This window comes from Chiroxiphia lanceolata, chromosome 16 (assembly GCF_009829145.1).
Source record: "Chiroxiphia lanceolata isolate bChiLan1 chromosome 16, bChiLan1.pri, whole genome shotgun sequence".
NCBI lineage: Eukaryota > Metazoa > Chordata > Aves > Passeriformes > Pipridae > Chiroxiphia > Chiroxiphia lanceolata.
In genome coordinates this window covers 9,637,928-9,659,565 of record NC_045652.1, presented here as the reverse complement: position 1 = coordinate 9,659,565, position 21,638 = coordinate 9,637,928, and the positions used below count along the sequence as shown (strand labels likewise).

The 21,638-nt window shown below is 40.2% G+C and overlaps 2 protein-coding genes and 1 long non-coding RNA gene across 6 annotated transcripts in view; 2 read left to right on the top strand and 1 right to left on the bottom strand.

Annotated features, from left to right (window-relative positions):
- Nucleotides 1–459: 459 nt before the first annotated feature.
- Nucleotides 460–14,311, bottom strand: LOC116794630. Of its 2 annotated transcripts, none has more exons than XR_004359834.1 (3): nucleotides 14,253–14,311; nucleotides 1,083–1,367; nucleotides 460–556 (listed from the first exon to the last, which is right to left on the bottom strand). It is a non-coding gene; the product is annotated as an uncharacterized LOC116794630 (long non-coding RNA). The 2 variants fall into 2 exon arrangements; XR_004359833.1 differs by lacking the exon at nucleotides 14,253–14,311 and adding an exon at nucleotides 13,101–13,330.
- Nucleotides 4,479–7,805, top strand: LOC116794628 (parvalbumin, thymic CPV3). 2 transcript variants are annotated; one of them, XM_032703415.1, is made up of 5 exons: nucleotides 4,479–4,504; nucleotides 5,048–5,115; nucleotides 5,479–5,611; nucleotides 6,035–6,144; nucleotides 7,661–7,805. In XM_032703415.1, exons 2-5 carry the CDS (start codon nucleotides 5,055–5,057, stop codon nucleotides 7,684–7,686), a joined length of 330 nt encoding a protein of 109 aa, XP_032559306.1. In that variant the 5' UTR covers nucleotides 4,479–4,504; nucleotides 5,048–5,054; the 3' UTR covers nucleotides 7,687–7,805. The 2 variants fall into 2 exon arrangements, with proteins under 2 accessions (XP_032559306.1, XP_032559305.1); XM_032703414.1 differs by lacking the exon at nucleotides 4,479–4,504 and having other exon boundaries at nucleotides 5,037–5,115.
- CCZ1 (CCZ1 homolog, vacuolar protein trafficking and biogenesis associated) overlaps nucleotides 13,531–21,638 on the top strand; it is a 14,501-nt gene continuing 6,393 nt past the window's right edge. For both annotated transcript variants that reach the window (XM_032703408.1, XM_032703409.1), the window contains exons 1-10: nucleotides 13,531–13,732; nucleotides 15,325–15,422; nucleotides 15,533–15,626; nucleotides 15,724–15,798; nucleotides 16,865–16,912; nucleotides 17,467–17,550; nucleotides 19,289–19,464; nucleotides 20,070–20,151; nucleotides 20,331–20,392; nucleotides 21,307–21,418. In XM_032703408.1, coding sequence (XP_032559299.1) covers nucleotides 13,631–13,732; nucleotides 15,325–15,422; nucleotides 15,533–15,626; nucleotides 15,724–15,798; nucleotides 16,865–16,912; nucleotides 17,467–17,550; nucleotides 19,289–19,464; nucleotides 20,070–20,151; nucleotides 20,331–20,392; nucleotides 21,307–21,418 — 933 coding nt within the window. In that variant the 5' untranslated portion in view covers nucleotides 13,531–13,630. The remainder of the gene's footprint in view (nucleotides 13,733–15,324; nucleotides 15,423–15,532; nucleotides 15,627–15,723; nucleotides 15,799–16,864; nucleotides 16,913–17,466; nucleotides 17,551–19,288; nucleotides 19,465–20,069; nucleotides 20,152–20,330; nucleotides 20,393–21,306; nucleotides 21,419–21,638) is intronic.

The following is a 21,638-nucleotide window of genomic DNA, read 5'->3' as shown; positions in this document are numbered from 1 at the left end:
GTGTCACAACAGGCAGCATCCAAATTATTTCGCAGCCTCGAACCTTAGGGTATGTTCATTCTCAAAATACACAGAAAACCTGAACAATTTAGATTCTTAAAGACCACTCCACCTGACACTGTCTGTAATGTTGACAGGAGAGAGAAACATCTTAGACAATTACACTTAGGATCAGAGACAGAAAATTGTGCTACTGAGTCACAGAAGCACTTCTAAGTGCATTTAAAGACAAACACATATCATATCAAATGCTAGCAGAGACCTTCCAGGATAGCTTTTTAAGGGAAAAAATATGCTGATCAGACCAGTCTCTGTGAATCAGTGACACTGTTACTCCCTTATGTCAGTCTATTCTGCTGTCATGTTCAAACAGAAATCCATTCCATTCACAGAGAACCATGAGGACACCATTTGGGCTGGGAAAGCACACGTGACATTTCCCCTAACGTGAGAGAAGTACCTGCTTTGCTTCAGCTCCAGACCAGGGTGCTTCAGGATCTATCTTGTATCTCGGATTCTACAGTCCAGACTTCTGCTCTGTGCTCAGGGTAATATCCTGCAGGGAAGAGGAGCTTTGTCACTGAGGCTGCTGGGGCCTGGCTTCCATCCTGCATCCCAATAATGTACAGTACCAAAAAAACCACATACTACTCCAGCTGCTCAAACTTTTCGGTTAAATATGGTAAAATACTACTGTCCAACCAACAATTCAAATCAGTTTTTGCAATTATTTCTATATGATTAAGGCCTGTGCCTTAAGAGAAAACTGGAAGGGGCAGGATATATCTCATTTTGTTTAAAGGTCCTTTTCAGTGGTTAGGGCTGTAAGCACACCAGGATTCTCTGTCATCACCACTGAGGCATCAACACTACTGAGCAACCACACAGGTTACTGGGCACTTATTTCAGTTACTTCCAAACTCATTACAAAGGCAGAATCTGTTATCCAGGATCATGATACAATTGGCCCTGACACAGCCAGGACTGAAAGATGGAGTTGTGTGGGTTTTAGAACAGCTGCTACAGCATCTCTTTACACCATTGTAGCTGGTCTCAGGTTAACACCTCTCCTCTGATCTCACCTGAGACAACTGCTGATGGTTCTTTTCCTGCTGCTTGAAGTCATGGCTCTGGTTGATTGCCACTGCTAATTAACTGTGTCCTTGATGCCAAACAGAACACAAAGGGGACTAGTCCACAACCTGTCAATGCTTCACCAAAACACAACTTTCCTCTGATTCTTAGAGAAGTAAATAGTACTTGCTTTGAAGACAATTGTTTCATATGTTTAGATTCCTGGCAAGAACTTATCAATATGAATGCTGTGTATTTCTCAGAATCACACCTTCAAGTTTAATTCTGGAAGTCTGAAAACAAAAAAAAATTCTTTAATAGTATTTAAGAGTATTACATTTTCACCTCAGGTGAAAACAACAAATATGTAAGTACATAAATATTCATATGAATGACTCAATAGAGCTTTCAGATGTCCCTTGTAGAGCAAAAAAACCCCAAAACAAATAAACAAACTCAAAGAAAAATTAATATTTTTTTCTTGACTTTCATAGGAACAAGTGCTAAACATTCCTGGAAACTGTGCAATGCTCAGATTCTGCGCCAGATTTTGCACTTCTGTTAACTGCCCATTACCTAGCAGCATTAGAGAATTTATTACTAGGGATTTTCTTTATAGCATTACATTTGCATAACATCTTTTAAAAAATCACTTTTATAGATCTCACTTTTTGAATGCATAAAACAATTACAATCACCCAGGTTAACACATACTCCAGAAATAACAAAAGCAGACAATTTAGCTGTAAAATAAATTATTTCATTAAAACATCCCTTAATATACTAATCCCTGATTATTGCATTCTAATTGCAGTGGAGGGAACCCTGTACTTCAGATGAAGTGTCATTAATAAATAAATAAAACCCAGTAACCCTAGATTCCCACCTGTATCAATATACAGTGACATCAACTTGATTCTGAAATTCAGCTCTTTTAGGCTTTTGTAAACCATCTTTCAGCCAGGACTAGCATCACTTTTGTTGTCAGTGTTGAATTTCAAACATTCAAAGATCCCTTCGTAAGCAATAACAGCAATTAGCTCACTTTTAGTTGAGACCATATTTTAACATAACACTAATTCTGACCACTTTGCTCCTGTGGAATGCAAGAACAGCTCAGCCCCCTGTGTGCCATGGCAGTGTGTGAGGTAACCACGTGCCATTCCTTGAACATATGTGCTTATATTTTAATGCAGTGCCTGGATTAGTTGCAGGCATATTTTGAGCTTGAGTATTACGTGCTCACCTTGATCTTGTCATTTTTCTCTACTTCATTTCAATTTCCTCATTCTCTCCACTACTAATTAGTGTTGGATGGCAAGTCAAACATTCAAACAAAGCAAGCAGTTCCATGAGCACTGTGTAGGAGCCAGCAGAAATAAAGGAAGTCTCCTATAAAGCACTATCACAGAGGTATAAAAAACCCCCTTTTCTCTAGAAACATGTTGGCAGTAAAAATGACAAGAGGAATCAGAAAAAACAACCATTCTGTTCAAACACGTGTCAACTTGAGATGATCATAAAGGAGAAAACTCACACGGGCTGGAAAAAGGTACCTAGGAGGATGAATGTTATTTCAGGATCATTTGGAGAAAGATCTATCACTGCCACTGCCTGATAGACCATAATATCATGGAAATCTCAGCCAGAAAGCAACATGAGTATATGGTGCTCATGAATGAAGAAGATAAATGGAAAGAACACCCAAAGGTCTGAGATCAGATCTTCAGCTTTTACAAATCAGCACTGTTTAATTTGTTTTAGTCAGACAATAGTGATGTGCAATAGCCCAGGGTCCTTAGGAGTAACAGGAAAGGGTTCTTCCAGTTTACCACAAGCAGTTTTCCTACTGGGAGCAATAGAAGGGAGCATCATTTCCTTACCAGATGCTGGTATTTGGGACCAAAGGCGAGCCTGATTATTTGTGGTTTAAGCCACTTTCTCTTGCTTACAAAAGATGTAGCAAAAAGGGTTAAAGTATCATTACATTGTGTCTGCTTTTTGTGCTCCTGATACCTTTTTTTCTCTATCCAAACCCAAGCAGTGCTGTGGAACAATTGCTGTGACTGACACTTCTGTCACTGCCATTAATCCAAGCAGGAGTAAACTCACCGCAGTCCATTCACTTATACCAGGGTTTAAACATATTACTGCTCTACTCCACAGTATAACTTGTAACTGTTGCTACCATAAAAAATATTACTTGTTTGGCAGACCATGCTATTCCCATTAATGAAAAATAAAGCAATGCTCAGCTAGTAAGAGAACATTACTTTAGATACCATAATAGACTGTTACACAACAAACTCTAACCAAAATATATGTGAGTTTTATTGGCCTACATCCTAGAATTTTGTCCACATAAACTTGCTTAAAGCTGGAAATAGACTTTTGTCTGAGAAGAAAAACCTCATATCTGCTATTTTGAATTTTCTTACTGTTTTTTGTTCCAAAATTAATGCTCTTGAAATATATAATAAGCCACTACTTATTTATACCTCCAATTCAAATGTCATATTAAGGAAATAGATTGTGAGAGTGTGTGTTTTAAGATGTATATAAGTTCATCTCCACACTGACAAAGTCTGATTCCTACAACTCACTACAACTATTATTTACAGCAATAGTCTATTATTGATTTAATGTAATTTAAAATATTCAAAATTGATTATTACATAGGCCACTTGATCATAATAATAGTCTTCCAAGGAATACTCACAGCAAGGTCAACTTATTCAGCTTTACCTAGTTCAAAGTTTTGTGTCACTGAAGGCTTTGGTTTCTGTTTCTGTAATTTAGAACATGGTCAGGAAGTATGAAATGAATCTTACTGTAGAAAGATCACCCAAATTAGGTCTTGCTTTCCTCTATCTTGGTGACAAGTCATCTTTGTCAGAATGACACATTGTCACCTCTGATCTTTCATCTCCAACCTCCTCTACACATTCCAAACGATCAACAGACTCAGGGAAAACAAAGTCATTTCTTTTCATAAGGATTTGACTGTTGGAGTCTCTTCTGAGGAGAGACTTTCATGTGCAGAGGTTACCTGTTAACATACTTGGAGAATGAAAGGTTGTTTTGATGGCAGAGTTGTACTTAATTAAACAATAGGGGATTTATTAAAATAAAATGTTCTTCTTGTCCATATTATCTTAGGATATAAATAGAAAGAAAAGTTTAATTAGTTAAGGAAGAAATTTGAGCCAGGTCTCAATTCAAACATTTGATCCATGAAAGTGTAACCTAAGCAGTGGTTATTGTCACCTTTTGAATCCTTTATAAGACAGAGTAGCAAGTAGAGCCAACATTACTATTTTGCCTGGTGTCTCCTCAGCTATTTTTCCTTTACTTAGCTGAGAAAACTCTAAAGGTGAGCTGCTGACTTGAGAATAATTAAATGAAATTACTGTGCAGAGCTGCACCAGTAGTAAGTACAATAACCATTGTTCTAAGATTTTTTTCTTTTAATTGCTGAAATTACATATGGATGGACCTTACATAGATAAGTATCAGTTTTCTTTTTATTCTTCAGAGCTGTTGGGGGAGACAATAGAAGCAAACTTTCTTGCCTTTCCTTTTCCCACTGCATCTACTGTTATTTGTGTTGCCAGATGTCATGCATTCCAGTAAGACTAATTATTAAATTAATAGTTACACAGTTTAAAAATGTGCTGTACTTTAATAGGTTGAAGGTAAATGATAAAAAATTGGTAATCAACTCACAACATGATTTATGTAAAGCATCTCATTAAAGAGCATTATTTCAGCACTGAATTTTTTTAAGGCAGTAGCGTACTAAATCTTGTCGTTTGTTCAGGAATAGCAGAGATGCTGGTTTGATCAATTACATTAATCTACCCATAGAAGCCTTGTTATCCTTATAGTATTCTTCAAAACACAAGAAAACCAATTTTTTTGTAAGATGCATTTGCATTTCACAACTCTGTTTGCAATGTACTCTTTTGCACAGGTTTAAAATGAGCCTCACAGACATTCTAAGCCCTTCGGATATTGCTGCTGCTCTGCGGGACTGCCAAGGTGAGGAAACAATTCAAACCAAATCGATTATTTTGGGTTACACAAGGCAAGTTTGACTCAGGCCTCAAGGAATACTGAACAAGTGCATACTTTAAACTGATTTCCATGATCTCTTTACTCAGCTGTCACAGAATGTTTGTTCATAACTGGTTTGTCTGGGCAGTTTGCAGCTTATTCCCATGTGAATTGGTTTGCTGTTTAGGAGGGTATGGGCCAGTAGGGCAAATCCATTCTCTCCTTGACAGGCTTCACCTACTGTTCATGCTTAGAACAACTCTAATGTAACAAAGCAGCGCCCTCAGACCATTTAGGAACAGTGAACAAAGTGGTCTGGGGTTAATTTTTTTATTAATTTATTTTCAGCTCCAGATTCCTTTAGTCCCAAAAAATTCTTTCAGATCAGTGGGATGTCTAAAAAGAGTAGCAGCCAGCTCAAGGAGATCTTCCGGATTCTCGACAACGACCAAAGTGGCTATATTGAGGAAGATGAGCTCAAGTAAGGATTTTATTAACTATTTAGATGTTGTCAAGCTATCAGCACTTTTTACTTTCCAGAACTGTTCTGCAAATGTGAACACAAGTTATGCTAAATGTTGATAAAACCTTCAGCAGATTGTGAAATTTGTATTTAAATAGATAATCCCTACAGAGAAAAACAAATTAGTAATACCTGCCTTTGATGCTTAGTATAGAAAAAATATACTGGGGCTGGATTTTGATAGCAGAATCAATTGTATCAGGGTTGGACTTACAAAGCAGAAATATATACAACTAAGATTTAGCTTATCAAACAAAGCAGTGTTTGAAGGACTTGGCTATTGTGGTGAATGATTTAGAGACAGCTATCAGTTTGATTATACAACAAGCATAGAAAAATAATATTGTGTGAAATTCTAAACCAAAGTTGTTTTCTTCCAAGGTATTTCCTTCAGAGGTTTGAGTGTGGAGCCAGAGTGTTAACCACCTCAGAAACCAAGACCTTCCTGGCAGCTGCAGATCATGATGGGGACGGGAAAATCGGGGCTGAAGGTATTGACTTGTTTAAATGCAGAACGAGGCTCCTCAGGGTGTGTTATAATGATGTGTTGTGATTCTCTTTTATGTTGATGGTAAATCAGTGTACCTCCAGTGATTTACTGAAACCCTTGCAGGAGCAATGTTTTTAAGGTGGAAATGGTCCCTGATCTTACAGGTTCATCTCTGCAACTCCTTTGGCACAAACAAGTCAAAAAAACCTGAGGAACTTTCCTGTTGCTACTCAGTCTCAAATTTCCAGCTGTTCTGAAGGGAACTGCCCCTTATTTCTCCTCCCGCTGACTGATGTAAGGCAGCACTGGTACCACTTGTAATACACAAATGCAACATCAAGAACAAAGACCCAGCTGTGCCCAGAGGAACCAACAGCACAACAGCAGCTCCTTTACAGCAGCGATTTCCCAACAGAAATTCCACTAGTCACTGACTGACATTTCCAATAAGCAGGAGCCAGCAGCACATAGTTCCTTATTTGTTTTGCATAATAAGGAGAACAGAATGATCAAGTGTCACTACTCCAAGACAAGATCCCCCAGCAGGATCTGTTGGATGCTATTTGTCTTCAGTGGCAGGGTAGGGACCCGACAGGAAGGAGCAGCTGTTCTAGGAAGCAGCAGGTTGCACTCACCACTGCAAATGCTGGTGGGATTTAATGGCTGCTCAGTGCAGAAACCTCCTGATCTCCTCATTCCCTATTTCTGAGCCCTATTTTGAACACGAAGCACACTCACACAAAAGGCTGGCAGCCAATGGCACTGTCCTGTGAGAGCAGCGAGTGCCCAGGCCAGCATGAAAGAGGCTTAGGGAATAGCACGCAGGGAATGTGCTGGCAGGCAGATTCCCCAGCTCACTGCACCAGCAGGACAGAGCTCTTCTGTTTCTTTCTTTGGAAGGAATTAAATCCAGTTCCTTAGGAACTATGCCAGAATAAACACACATGATTTATGAAGCAATCCATATACTAATATAGTCATTCAGGACAGGACTGATCAGACACTAATTCACCGAAGCCAAACATTTAAAAGACTTTTCAATAACAGTATCTTATTGCACAACACAATACTCCAGGATCATACCACATGGAACTACACAATTTTTTGGCTTTAGACAGTGCTCTAAATCAACACTTCTCAACTATGGAAGTGTTACAAACAGCTAATAAAACACACGGACTCACTTTTCATTTTTTTTTAGTTCAGCTCTTAACTACTTCTTACTCAAATTCTACATAAGCCATTCCAGTATTTTTGCCTAGGATTAGTATTATGTAGAGAGAAGGCTAAAACTACCCTGAATATTTTATTACCCCCTGTAAGTGTCAGCAAAACACTGCCTTTCCATCTGCTGTTTAGAAGAGGATGTTTAGGCAACGCCTCTCTTCTCTGGTCATCTATCAGGGAACTGTTTTCTGTTCATTCCTATTCTAAATCTCTTGACATGTTACTAATCTTTTCCTCCTAATCCTTTCATATTAGTATTTCTACTGTAAATAATCTCTTATCTTTCACAGAATTCCAGGAAATGGTGCAGGCTTAGAGATTCAAAAGGACCAAACAAGATAGAATTGGGATGAATCTGCACGAGACACTCCAAACCCCTGAAAATCAGAAGTCCCTTGTTTATCTTGACAGTGTCTGTTATTTGTTCATCGCCTTAGTAACAAAATGAAACACTGATTACTGATTTTTTTCATTGTGTGGACCACTCACCATGTTCTAAACTCTATTTAGCAGACACTTCCCCTAAAAATACCCAATAAAAATTAATCATATACTGTAGCTTGTGTCTGTTTTTCTGTCTCCTAAACTGAAATGTGAATTCTTAAACTAAAAGTGTTCATCATTCCAAGATCTTGGTCTTATCAGATCTTTTTATATGGGATATCTTTTGAAATTAGTGAGAGTTCCTCCTGGATTAAGCCTAAATTCCCAGAACACTCAGATGTCCACCAAAGACTAGGAGCTCAGATGCAGTTGTGAGGTAGGTGAGGATAAAATCTCTCACTGACTTCCAAGTGAAGAGCAGTCACACATTTTTGCTTTAAAAGTGGCTTCTGAATGAGATTGTTGCAGTTTCAAACCACTCTTTTGCATTAGCCAATTAATAGATGAGGAAAGTAAAACCCACATGCTTTCCTGCAGAAAGAATTAAAAGGAAAGCCACGTGGACTTGAGGTTTCAGACAACTGTGAGGTTGTTGTGGGGAAGCAAAAGATATCTTCTTGGTGGTATTTTCTAGTTTTCTCAATAGAGAGGACTAAAAGCGTGGAGGAAGAAATTGTAACAAATGCACGTTGAGAAAGCTCCAACGTCCTCTGCCTGGTCTTTCTGGGCTATGATTGACATATTAAAAATGTCCTTCACAAACACAACCATCTCTGGGGATGCTGATGCTTTGATATGCTGGGCCCTTTGCTCTCTTCCAGCCTGTGTTTTGCAAACCTAACAAAAGAGTAATTAAAAATTTTCTGTTGGCTTTCAAACATGTTCATCATCAAAGCAAAAGCAGTCGAACACATTAAAGTTCTCCTTCACTCAGTGTGAGGAAAAGTTCATGCAATGCCATTCTCCAAGGCACCCTACACAACTACACCAACACAAATTCCATAAGGATTCCTCCCTCAGGACTCCTCTATGTGCTCTCTGCAGCTCTTTACTCTTTTGGGAGCCAAGCATTGGTGAGCCAGTCAAGAAATACCTACTGCCTTTTGAAAAAATGCATATCTATTGATCCACAATTCTTAACAGCTGACAAGTGAAAACAGATTTTTTGTCCCGTTTCAAAATGTTTTTGAGCAGCTTAATTTGCCACACAAGTTGTTTGTAAGTTGCTAGACTAGGTGTACGCAAGAATTTCACATGGCACTCACATCTTTTCTCTTACTGTGCAAAATTCACACAAACTGATAAAAAATTACCATTGAATTTTAAGACTGTTTTTTAATATTATGAAATACACTCAGCTGGCATAAATTTCTAGAGTATCAGTGACTTAAATAGAGCTACTCAGATTTACAAGCCAAGGGTCTGACCATGAGGAACTGACCCACAGCAATTCTCATAGCATAGGGTGGATGTCACAGGATAGTCACAAAAATAAAGTGTGTTCTTGGCAATGAAATCAGTCTGATGACAGAAGGGTCTTGGAGTAGTTCACATGTAAGTAACAAACAAAGTGCTCTCTATTTCGCTGACAATTAGGTGTCCTGACCTTGATTAATCACGTTGCATCAGGCAGGCAAATGCACGTGAAATAAAGAATTTTCCAGGTGCTGTTACACTCTGAACTCTAGTTCCCCTCAATGTCTCGGCCTTTGCACCATGAACCTTGACAAAGAAACCCAGAGGCAAAGCACAAATTCTGTTACTCTCCACTAAGATGTAACACGCTGGAGCAGGTCACTGGCACAGGTAGACAGAGCATTCCTGCAGTGCCCTGGCCCTCAACAAATTTGTGAGCGAAATTAGAATCTCCTTCATTCCCCAGGAAGAAGAATATACCTCAACTGTCTGCATCTGAAGTTCCTGTAAATCATCTGTACTACAAAACGTACTCAGGTTCAACCAAGAGGCAACAAACAAAAAGGAACTACTTTTTGGCCTGACATGAAATTTTAACTAAATTATATGTAAAGGTTTCAGAAAAATGTTGTTGTTCATTACTAATCCAAAACATGTCTCTAGTCATTTATAACTTATTACTGTATCAAAGTTTTGCACTACAGCACCAAACAGAAAAAAATAAACTTACTCTACTTGAGATATTCTGAGATCTCTCTGACATCCAAAACACTGCAGTTAAAGACTCTTTCCACGCATTTCCATCAGGAAGAAAAGTACCTTAAAAAACCTCAATAGCACAGCACCTACCCCAGTAGATTACTGCTCTTTGTGGGAGAACATTTTAAGTAAAGAAACACTTGTTGACTTGTAGGATTTCTGAAGTGGAAGAAACTTGTAAAGTTAAAACAACTTATTCCTTCCCGGGGATCCTTGAAACACTAGATGATACTTTGGAATGCTTTTATAACACATGTGATAGTGATAACAAACTGGATTTACTCACTGACAAAGATACTTGTCTGCTCTCTGGCCTAAACCAAAATACTCCTTCTGGAGACATGGTGTGTAGAATTCCAGCTGCTTCAAGGAGGCACTTGCAATTGAGAGAGCTCCTGGGCAGGGTTTTATTGACTGACAAGGAAGGAAAAACTAAAGATGTTGACCATATTTAACCCCCATTTAACATACAGATATGGGTGTAAGCATATTTTTAATGAGCAGGATGGAAATAAGGACTGCATCAGACTGCTGCATTCACCGCAACGATTTGACATGAAAGGCAGCAGTCAGAAATCAGCCACCACTGACAATCACACTTAGAGATGGCAACAGAAATTGCAACTAGTTGTCAGAATTATCACTTGTACACTGCACACTGAAATGACTCACTAGACAGGACTACTGTAAAAATACATTTTGGGAAAACACCAGAATACTTGTGATTACATTAAAATACAGGTCTGGAGAGTTCCATTCCATAGTCACATTATGTACTCTATAATACCCTGTGCCATGCTATCCTGTCTGTGAATAGTTACAATTAAAATATGAAAGAATAAACAGTAGCTTTATTCAACCTCTAAGCACAAAAAATGCCATGCCTTAAATATGTCAAACTGTGACATCATTCTTCACATAATTCTCATTTCTTGCAGTGATCATCAGGGAAATAATTAACTTATTAGTATAATTAATCTTCAGAGCTGAAATTCTTTTAACAGTCTAGCCCCTTCATCATCCTCTCTTCCCAGCTTTTCTTTCACAAGTAATATGTTATGTGTTGTGGTAACAACACATTAAACAAACCAAAACATTTAAATATCTTGAGTTTTGCATGAAAACGGTTTTTTATTGCTACTCAGTAACTTTGTGTCCTTAATCATAACCCAAGCTAGTGTAAGGTTGCCATCTCCCTTTATGAAATCCCTGACCCTGCAAAGCAAATACATCCATTATTAAACCATCTTTACTCACCACGACACTCACATTGTTGCTCACACTCCCTGACACCACACTGAGAAGGAATCTGGGGGAGGTGAGTGCTGTCTTAGCAGGAGCCCTGCTCCAGCTGCAGGGTTGTGTTTTCACAGAGAGCTTCAAAGGCCTGGGACAGTGTTAACAAAGCCTGCAGACCAGGGATACACAGGCATTGTGCTTTTTGCTGGATCACAGCATTATTTTGTAATTTATTTGCTAAACTAATCCCAAACTGCTGAGTCTACGCATTTGTTAACACATTTAGACCACATACTGTCAATGGAGCAGCTATTTGAGCTGTCAGCTGTATTTATTTAAAGCTGTCAGCTCTAACACCCAGAGTGATTTATAGTATACCTTTTTGTTAAGTCTGCTACTATGCAGCTGACGGAAATGCCAAAAATAGTATCCAGAAATAGGTTCAACAAACCAAAACATATGCCTACACAATACTATTTCTTACTCCTAGGTTATTTTAAAAATAAATTAGAAAGCAGTCACAAAGTTGTTAATTGCTTGCCTCTTGATGCAAGGGTTGTCCTGCAAATTCCCTGTGTACTTATGCAGCAGTTTAATTTTACATAATCATGGGCTAGGAATCACATTTCAAACTCAGGGTGATCTGATGCCACCTTGCAAATGTCAAGGTGTGGTGTTACTGCACATACAATTAAGAAGATGGGATGAAATTGGAACCACAATCGAAGTTTCTTCCTGCCCTGTTAATGTGTACATTAGAAATGTAATAATTTAATTGAATCTCTTATCACTTACACTTTGTAGATTCTCACTAATACTTCCACCAAAAGCAATGTCAAGTTACAGATGAGGTTGCACCAAGCAGAATTATATTTTATCAATCACTACACATATATTAATTCCCTTCCTAGGAAACGTTTGGCAAGGAAACACCTTCCTTAGCAACCACCAATTACAGTGAGTCCCCACTGTCCAACTGCACATGCCTCCACAACGTAACCCCTGCACCAGTATTTGTATTACAGCAGTAAACAGGCACCTTAGTCATAGCCCAGAATCTCTATCTTGTTAAGTCCTGACCAAACACACATCTAAATATTTACAACCAATTATATAAGTATTGAAACCAACACAACCCAAAATCTACAGTCATTGCAGTTTCATAATTTCTTTGGTGAAAAATTAATTAACTTGACTATCAATATCACCAATTTTAAGAATTTTCACATTTTGCTTTAAGTGAGTAGCATGAAGAAATTAACTTCCCCTCTGACAGGCAGTCCTGATCACCACCTCACCCCTACCTGCAGCAGAGCACAAGCAAGGAGGGGAACTGCTCTTTTTGTTGGATACATTCAGTCCTGACTGGATGTTCCCAGATTATCTCAGCTGTGCTGCAGCCTTCAAATGGACAGACTATTAAAGAAAGGGCTGATCTGCACACACTGCTGAATTTAAACTCAGAGCTGCAGGGTAGAAAACAAGAATTACTGTATGTAGATGTCTCATCCTGACACGTTTGGCCTGATGTTTCCTCAGAGCCTGCTCAGGGAAACCCTGGGGAGCCCAGTACAGCAGGGCCTTTCCTCATCCTGCTCTGCTGGCAAGGGGCAGGAGTCACCCTCTGTTGTGGCCTCTCTGAAAACACCTGCATGAAATGATAAAGCAGATTCTCTCTGCAGCTTTGGAAACATTTCCTACAACTGTCTGGGAATGCTGTGGCTTGGCCTGTTGTGTCCCTCCTACCCGTCCGGTCCACACATGTAGCTGTTTTTACTCCTAATTTAGTTCACACTGAATTTTATTAAAATGGGAATTGAAAACCAATAGAAAAGCTTATTTTATTAGTTAAATGCCACTATCTTAAAATGTCAGACAAAAACCCTGAAAAACTAATCAGAACAGACATAATATTTATGGTGAAAGGATTACCTGCACTATGTCATGCTGGATTACGTTTCCTTCAATGTACTCAAACTTGTCGATCTCATCTTTCAAACATCGAATTCTAACTCTAAAAATAAATCGTTTCTACTTTTTCCAGCTGCCCTGAACGAGTTAGAGGGGAGTGAACCGCGCCCGTGTTGCCTCTGCTGACAGGGGTGCGCTGGGGCAGAGCGGCACCCCCGGGCCCACCGGGAGGGGCTGTGCCCCGTCAGGGGTCTGTGATTCCCGCTGGAGGTCCCCACACAGCCCCTCGCTGAGGGAACACCGGGACACCCCGACCTCCCCCGCCCGGGCTCCCGCCGCTCCCGTGCCCGCCGTGTCTGGCGGGGGCGCTGCGGGTCCCTCCCCGCCCGCCGGGAGCGCTTCCCGGCCGATCCTGCTCTTCCGGGGCGGAGGCGGGAGCGCGACCGGGCCGGGGCCGCTGCAGGCGCGGCGGGGCCGGGGCTGGTGCCGGTGCCGCGGCGGCCTCGGGCCGCTCCCGATGGTGTCTGGCGGCTGCCGGCCCCAGGCTCAGGATGGCGGCGGCGGCGGGGGGGGCCGGCCAGGAGAAGCAGCTCGCTCCGACCCTCCTCAGTTTCTTCATCTACAACCCCAAGCTGGGGCCCAAAGAGGGAGAGGTACCGGGGGCTGCGGGGACAGGCGGGCACCTCCCGGCGGGGCTGGCCCTGCCCCAGGCCCGGGACCGGCTCCGGACAAAGGCGGCCGGAGCTGCGGCTTTCCCGGCCCGCCAGGGGCGAGCAGCCCCTGGGATTTGGGTGTCAGCGGGGCCGGGACCGGTGCCGCCCGCTTCGGGGTCTGTCTCTGCTTCAGACCGAACAGGAGCAGTAACCGGGGGGGTTGTCACCGGCAGGGCCTGTATTGGAGATGGGGAGCTGGGCAGGCAGTAACTATGTTTTACTGATGCTGTAACTTTCTCTAAAAATAACTTTCTGGACGTAGATACAATGTGGTTATTATTACTGTTACAGGTTACTGTTTAACTTCGTTAAATTCAAGTTACTGCTGATGTTCTATTGCTTCTGTGACCCTTAATAAGTAAACTCAAGTTCTAGGCTTTAGCTTTAGAAAAGAGCATGTTGTGTGGCTCATGTGATAATCTTCAGCTGTAATAGTTTTTGAACAGAGCAGTGTACTTACATACTTAGCAGTGACAGGACAGTGAGGCTGAACGTGCCCTCAACAAGCTCCTGGGTGACTCCAACCCGGGGCAAGCTGTTGGTGCTCTGGAGAGACCTTCGGCGAGCTGGGGAATGGGCCGGCAGGATCCTGGTGGAGCTCAGTGAAGGCAAATTCCTGTGTGTGGGGTGAAATAATCTCGCACACCACGGCAGGTCAGGGACTGACGGGTTGGAAGCAGCTTTGCAGAACAGGACCTGGGAGTCTGGTGACCAACAGGTTGTACGTGAATCAGCAGCACTTGTGGCAGTGGAGCCGGGCGAGCCGGGCTGTGGCTCAGCAGGGCCAGTGGAGCAATTGCTTCCCCTTCTCCAGCACATGTGGGACTGCTGGTGGGTGCTGTGTTCCTCCAGGGCTTCCCAGGGGAGCAAAAATACTGACAAGATGAAGCGAGCCCAGTGAAAAGCTCTCGAGCCAGTCTGTGGCGTACCAGGAGAGCCTTCAACTGTAGTTGTGCAGCCTGAAGAACAGACGATGTGGAAGAGGGTCTGAGGGCAGTTTCACCAGCCTAAAGAATGGCTGGAGATGGTGGAGTCGGGTTCTTGAAGTGAAAGAATGAGACGTAACGGATGAAGTTCCAGCAAGGGGAATTCTGATGAGCTAGAAGAAAAACATTCTTCACAGCGAAGTGGTCTAATAGGAGAGTAGGGCCTGGAAAGGTTGTGGAATTTCCATCTTTGGATATATTGAAAACATGACTGGACAAGGCCTGGAGCAATCTGAGCTGGCTTTGAAACTAGCCTTGCTTTGATCTGGCTTTGAAGCTCGCCTTGCTTTGAACTAGCTGAGAAGCTATTTCAATAACCTTCAATTCATAAAGTATTTTGAGATATCATGGGATGACTGACTGCTTAAAAGTGCTTAAATATGCTTTTATCCATTATTACAGAAGCCCATTTTGGTACAAGATAAAATTCTGCCTAGGAAATACAGGGATTAAAGTTAAAAAACAAGCAAACCATGTACTCAGTATTCTTTAACTCTGATTCTGTTAAAATTAATTTACTTGGATTCTTCTTTTTTCGCATTTTAGGAAGAAAAGAAGATTCTCTTCTATCACCCAAATGAAGTAGAAAAGAATGAAAAAATTAGAAATGTGGGGCTATGTGAAGCTATAGTGCAATTTACGAGGTAAGAAGTCTGATTGCATGGCTTGTTGTGTTGGCACAAGCACCGTATTTTAAATTTCTTGCTGTGACTGTGTATAAATACCTGTGCCCACATATATGTTTTCTTTCCAGGACCTTTAGTCCAACAAAACCAGCAAAATCCCTACATACACAGAAGAACAGACAATTTTTCCACGAACCTGAAGAAAACTTCTGGATGGTCATGGTACTTATGCATGTGATCTGCATGTTCCTAAAGCACCATCCTGCAATGTTCTCCATGCATTCTGCATTGTCTAATACCAGCCTGTTCCACTTCCTAGGTTGTACGGAATCCCATAATAGAAAAACACAAAGATGGAAAGCCAGTCTATGAATATCAGGAAGAAGAATTGCTGGTAAGACTGAACTTTCCTTTTTTTTTTTTTTTTTTAATGGGTTATATTGTATTTTAAGGGTACTTCCAGAAATATCTTAGTTTGATTCTTCTTGAACTGACTGTCAAATTGATTTTTCTATATATCCATATCATTCTCCATAAATGGAAAGAGGGCAAAGTATTTTCAGTCAAGTTTAAAGAAGAGTACAAGATAGAGGATTGTCCAGAGAACAGTTCAAGATCATCCAATAAGCATCAGCAAAATATGCAGCTATGAGACTTTAGCTTGGAATAGGTGAATATTTCTAGCTTGTGATAGGTGAATATTTCTTAGGATCTGTTTGTTTAATGAAGTTCTTGCAAGATTTTAAGTCTACATATTTTTATTAGGTTTAAGTATACGTGTTACTACTTTCTTAAGACTGCTAGTAATATTTACTAATAATCTGGAAAACTAAACAGCTCATAACTATCCCAGGATTTCTTGTCCAAACTGCAGGATCATTAGGCCTGTTTAATCATATACAGGAAAGGTATTTGGCCAGGTGGGGTATTATTTAAAAAGCTGGTTGGTTACCCCTGCCCCTGTTCATTGCAGTGTGCACTACTTCCATTCCTTATTGTATCCTAACAAAAGGATGGATGTCATAGGGACTCTATTTTGCCAGTTAATTTGTCTTTTTGCATCTGGATTAAGATCTTAGCCCCAAAAAACCTGCTGTGGTGTCCCACCTCCTTCAGCCTTTGACCTGGATGAAGAGAGAGCTGCCAGAAGTAGGTTCATGTTCACTGGCTGCTGGCCTCAGGGAAGGGCACTATTTGTAACTGGAATCTTGGGCATGAGTTTGTAAGGTGCTTTTGGTACGAAATGTGAGGGGGGAAGGGACTCCCTTTATTGAAATTGTACTTTATGAGTACAAAGACATTTCTAAATGCTGACTGAAAATGCTATTTAACTTTTCAGAGATTGATTTCTCTAAATTGTGTCTTTGCTGGCTCTTTGAAAACATACATTATGTTTAGCTCAGCCAAAATACTTGTAATTCTGCCTCTGTTTCACTGATGTGCTGCTCTCTTTCCTGCAGGACAAGGTCTATAGCTCAGTCCTGCAGCAGTGCTACAGCATGTACAAGGTACAGTTAATACCAGAGGCTCCTCTTGGGAAGGGAAGAAGATCCTCATGGTACCCTTTGGGTGTGCAAGCTCATCATTGCTTTGGCATTCTCATCTCATCACTGTTATCTGCTCTCTTCCTGCAGCTGAAATGGAATTCATGGAAGAGAAAAATAGAGCTCTGTGCTGGTTCAATAGCTTATTGTAATAATAAAAGCCTTCTAATTTTTTTAAAGTCCAAGTTTCATGGGCAGTTACACTAATAAGTATTTGATTTTGATGGTGTTAAGCTATTATCTGCTTGAGAAACAACCCTGGTTAAAGGCCTTTTACAAAACAAGAGCATAAGACACTTAAATGACACATAAATATTCTGCCTCTGCTGCCATATCTACCTGGACTCCTCAAATCAGATGTTTTTTCAATAAAGAAGAGGTACATTTGGATTGATGTGGAGTACAAATACTGAGGAATGGGAGGTGTATTGTAATCTAGCTATATTCATAGCCAAGTTACAAGAAATTATTGTAAATGATTGCTCAACTAACTGATTTTTTTTTCTTTTAACTGTTAGCTTTTCAACGGCACCTTCCTGAAGGCCATGGAAGATGGAGGTGTGAAAGGCCTAAAGGAGAGACTAGAGAAATTCTTCCATCGGGTAAGACCTTATTTTTCAGGCACATAAAGTGTGATTCTGCGTTGGAAATAACTGGCAGCAGTGTGACTATAAAACACAGGCAGTGGAAAACGTGTGGTGGCAACACAAAGTATCTGGGTACTCATTTTGTCAAATACTTCCTGCTTCTACTACTTCCACTTGAAGTAGGTTCTTCAAGTGGGGTTGAACCACAAAGCATGGATATGGCTTGATGGAACAGCTTAGCTGTTGGATATTTTACCTAACAGAATCGTGTTCATTCTTTGGAAATTCTGTTTTGGTGTTGGAATTGGTTACTATGATACCAGTTTTGAGTTTTATTTGAGTAACGATTTGAGTTACTGTTGCAGAATCATTGCCTCTGGAAGGAACCTGGGAAGGTCATCCAGTTCAGCCTCCTACTCAAAGCAGGGTACCACTGTATTTAAACTCTCCTGCTCAGAGCTTTGGATGGTTGAGTCTTGAAAAGATCCAGGGGTGGAGATTCCACACCCTGTGTGCTCGGGGTGAAGCAGTAAATAGTTTAAATTTTTAACTTCTTCCCCCTACCACACCCCCAGGTGGAATTAGTAGTCATGCCTGAGAAGGTTAGAGGAAATATTGTCTTCATTATAACTAGCCTTCAGAATATAATTTCAAAGCTGATGTTTCAGTGAAAGAATGAAAAGCAAAATCTATTTCTGAGCAAGAAATCAAATATTATTCATGTATTTTTTACACCAAGTAACTGACTGAATAGTCTGGCAGAATTTTGAGTTCCTACATGAAAAGTTTCATCAAGCTTTAAAAGGTGGCAGCCAAGTGCCTGCCTGCCTCCATTTTCCTTGGTTGCACAGAAGGAAACAGGACTGCTGTCAGCAGTTAGTGCTCGTGGTAGAGATGTGAATCTTGAGATCCCTGATAAGGATGGAGTGTAGACACTGCGTAAGGGTGTTTAAAATTTTGTTCTCCTAACAGATTTTTAAAATAACACAACGTTGTGACAAGTGTAAACAGAAGTACAGGCTTTGCTTGTGGATTGGGGAGGGTCTTGTTTTGTTTGTTTGTAAGATTTGTAGGCTTTAGAATAAACACCCCTGGCACAAGGAGTACTTTGATGAGTTGATGTGTGCTTCTGTCTATTAAAAATAGACCATGGCAAAAAATTTTATTTTTATCTTTAAAACATTGTTTTTCTTTGATGTTCCTACTGAAGATAAAACAGTAATTTCTATAGATTTGTATAATAGAAAGAAACCCAATGAAAATTTCTCTTTTTCATCAGGAAATTAGAAGAGCTTAAAAAAAGTAGTCATGCAAATTGTCTGTTATAACCCTATTGAACAAGTTAGCAACATGTTGCTGGCAGGCTTGAACTGCACTGAAACTCTGAAAAGAAATAAGACTTAGATTACAAACTGAGAGAAATCTGTCACACTGTAACCATTACTTGTGTGTTTTTGGTGATGTGAAATGACTGTAGAGGGAGCCATTGGATAACACATCTTTCACAGAGCACTAGATAGTGCATTAGAAATCTCTTGGTAAAGGTTACACTCTATCAAGAAAGAGAACAACAGAAAATATCTCTTCCTTTGCACATTGAAAGCTAATTATCTGCTCCCAAGACAAGCAGAACTGGAAGGATTTTCTTTCTTTGTTAATCCAGATTATTGGTGATTAGACTCAAATTTGTCATTTAAATCTACAGATTGTCAGTTTTCTGAATTCTAAAAGCCACCTATCATTGTTCTCTCAGTACTTGCAGACACTGCACTTACAGTCTTGTGATCTACTGGATGTGTTTTGTGGAATCAGCTTCTTCCCACTGGATAAAATGACTTACTTGAAAATTCAGTCGTTTATTAATAGGATGGAAGAAAGCCTGAACATAGTCAAGTATACTGCATTCCTCTACAATGACCAGCTTATCTGGTAGGTACTTCAGTAATTCTTTTGTGTGTCTTCAACTTCTCATCCTATAAATAAGTGTCAAAATAGAAAAGCTTTTGAATCAGTGAAAGAGTTGGATAAAAACGAGAAAACATGAGTCATGCTACCATTCAATAGAAAAGACATTGGTCTGAGCTTTAAAATCTCTAGCCTGTATCAAATTATTACTTCCTGGGGAGCAGCTGGAGAAGTGTCCTTGTCATCTCCATCACAAGAGCCTCTGTGAATATACACAGGTTCCTCCATAGGAATTTTTAGAATTGAAGGTAATTAAATAAAGGATTGGTCTTCATGTCATTCTGTACTAGAAGTTGCAATGCTTGTGAAGAGTTCAACTTAAAAATGGACTTAAGAATAGCAAACTGGATCTCTGTTTAAGTATCATTTTATTTCTTTTCTGGTTTATGGCTAATTTATATGTGTTTTGCATTTAGCAAATAAACTAACATTGTAATAGAAATTAATGTCCTGGGATTGACGTTGAAATGTTGCTGCCCTGGTTTATTATGTGCTCTGCCCGAGTTTTGGTTGGAGGAAAATGTGTGATCTGAACTGCAGCACAAACATCATTTGTGGTTTTTTTCTAGGAGTGGACTGGAGCAAGATGACATGAGAATTTTGTACAAATATCTCACAACATCTCTGTTTCCAAGGCACATGGAGCCTGAGGTATGATAGTTGGGTTGGGGTTTTTGGGGGGGAACGTGGTTGGTTTGGGTTTTGCGTTTGTTATTTTTTCTTTTCTCCCTGTTTCTCTGATCCTACTAAGGGCTAAAATACCAAGGAGAAATATCTCTCTTCTCTCTGCCTCTAAGCTGGTTTTTCTTGTGTGTCCTTTTTTGCTTCAGTTAGCGGGAAGAGATTCTCCAATACGTGCTGAAATGCCAGGAAATCTGCAGCACTATGGAAGGTGGGTCCTGTTTTACTGTCCCCATCTGCTGCTTCTTCCCTCAAGGGCAAAACCCCTGGGAGAAGTATGTGTATTTTGAGTACATATCCACACACAGTTCATTCCAGAGGGTTGCACAGTAGGTGCTACAATGTGAAACCTAACCTCTGGAAAAAAGAGAAAAATGCTTCATTAATGTAACTTCACATTTATTTTTCTTCCCATTGCTCTTAATGCACTGCCTGACAAATTTGGGAATTGCTCCAGTCATATCTTTTCAATCAGGCACTCCAGACAAAGGTGTAGATTTAATCTAGGATTTACCGATTGCTTTTCCTCTGTACTCAGCATCAGGGTGGGGAATTCTGCACTTAAGCAGCCGGGCAACATAATTTTGAGTAATTGTGGATTTGGACATCCTTCATCACGAGAATTCCTCTTCCTTGGTTTATTGTATTCCTTTGGGATCAAGACATTGGCACACACTCCCTGTCTACGCCCCTCTCTCAAGTTTAGGTGCTTCTAGTACACCACTTTCTACACCAAACTAGTCTGGATGTACTGTTGGACAGGAAAGGAAAGGGGCTTCCCTGTAGCAACAAAAAAGGGGTTTTAAAGATACTCACAAATTGAAGATGGAAAGAATTTTGTTGCTGTTTCTTTGATGATCTGCACAGCTTTTCCTTAGCATTATTCTGCCTTTCTGATGCTGTTTCTGTAACTCTTTGAGGCATATTTGCAAATAATCCTTAAAAAAAATAAAGAGTGTTGAGATAATATACAAAGGGCTCTATGCCTGGGTGGACAGCTGAAAACTCACTGTGTTCAAATCTATTCATACATGCAAGTAATTGTTAGTTTGGAGAACACCTGTTAAACTGGAGAAACTGAAATACAGGAATTCATCTCACCTGACCTGTTGAATTATTTTCTAGGTTTCTTACTGGACCTTTAAATCTTAATGATCCAGAAACAAAATGCCGCTTCCCCAAAATATTTGTTAACACTGATGACACTTATGAGGAGCTTCATTTAATTGTTTATAAGGTATTATAGTTTTCTCTGCAATTCCTCCACAGAATTAGGAGTCTCTGTACAATTAAGACAGTGATGTGAAGTACTTAGGAATGTATAGAAAGGTGCACAGATATGACCAGGTTAAAGCAAAGAGACGGAAAAATAACATTTCTAGCTACAAACTTTAAAGCGTGAATCCTCTTTCCCCCTCTTTTGTACCCTCTCCAAAACAAGCAGCTGTTTTATTAAA

Coding starts and splice junctions, on each gene's coding strand:
- LOC116794628 (XM_032703415.1), top strand. CDS start 5,055: ATGAGCCTCACAGACATTCTAAGCCCTTCGGATATTGCTGCTGCTCTG. Junction 5,612..6,034: donor ATTGAGGAAGATGAGCTCAA/GTAAGGATTTTA, acceptor TTTTCTTCCAAG/GTATTTCCTTCAGAGGTTTG. Junction 6,145..7,660: donor CGGGAAAATCGGGGCTGAAG/GTATTGACTTGT, acceptor TATCTTTCACAG/AATTCCAGGAAATGGTGCAG.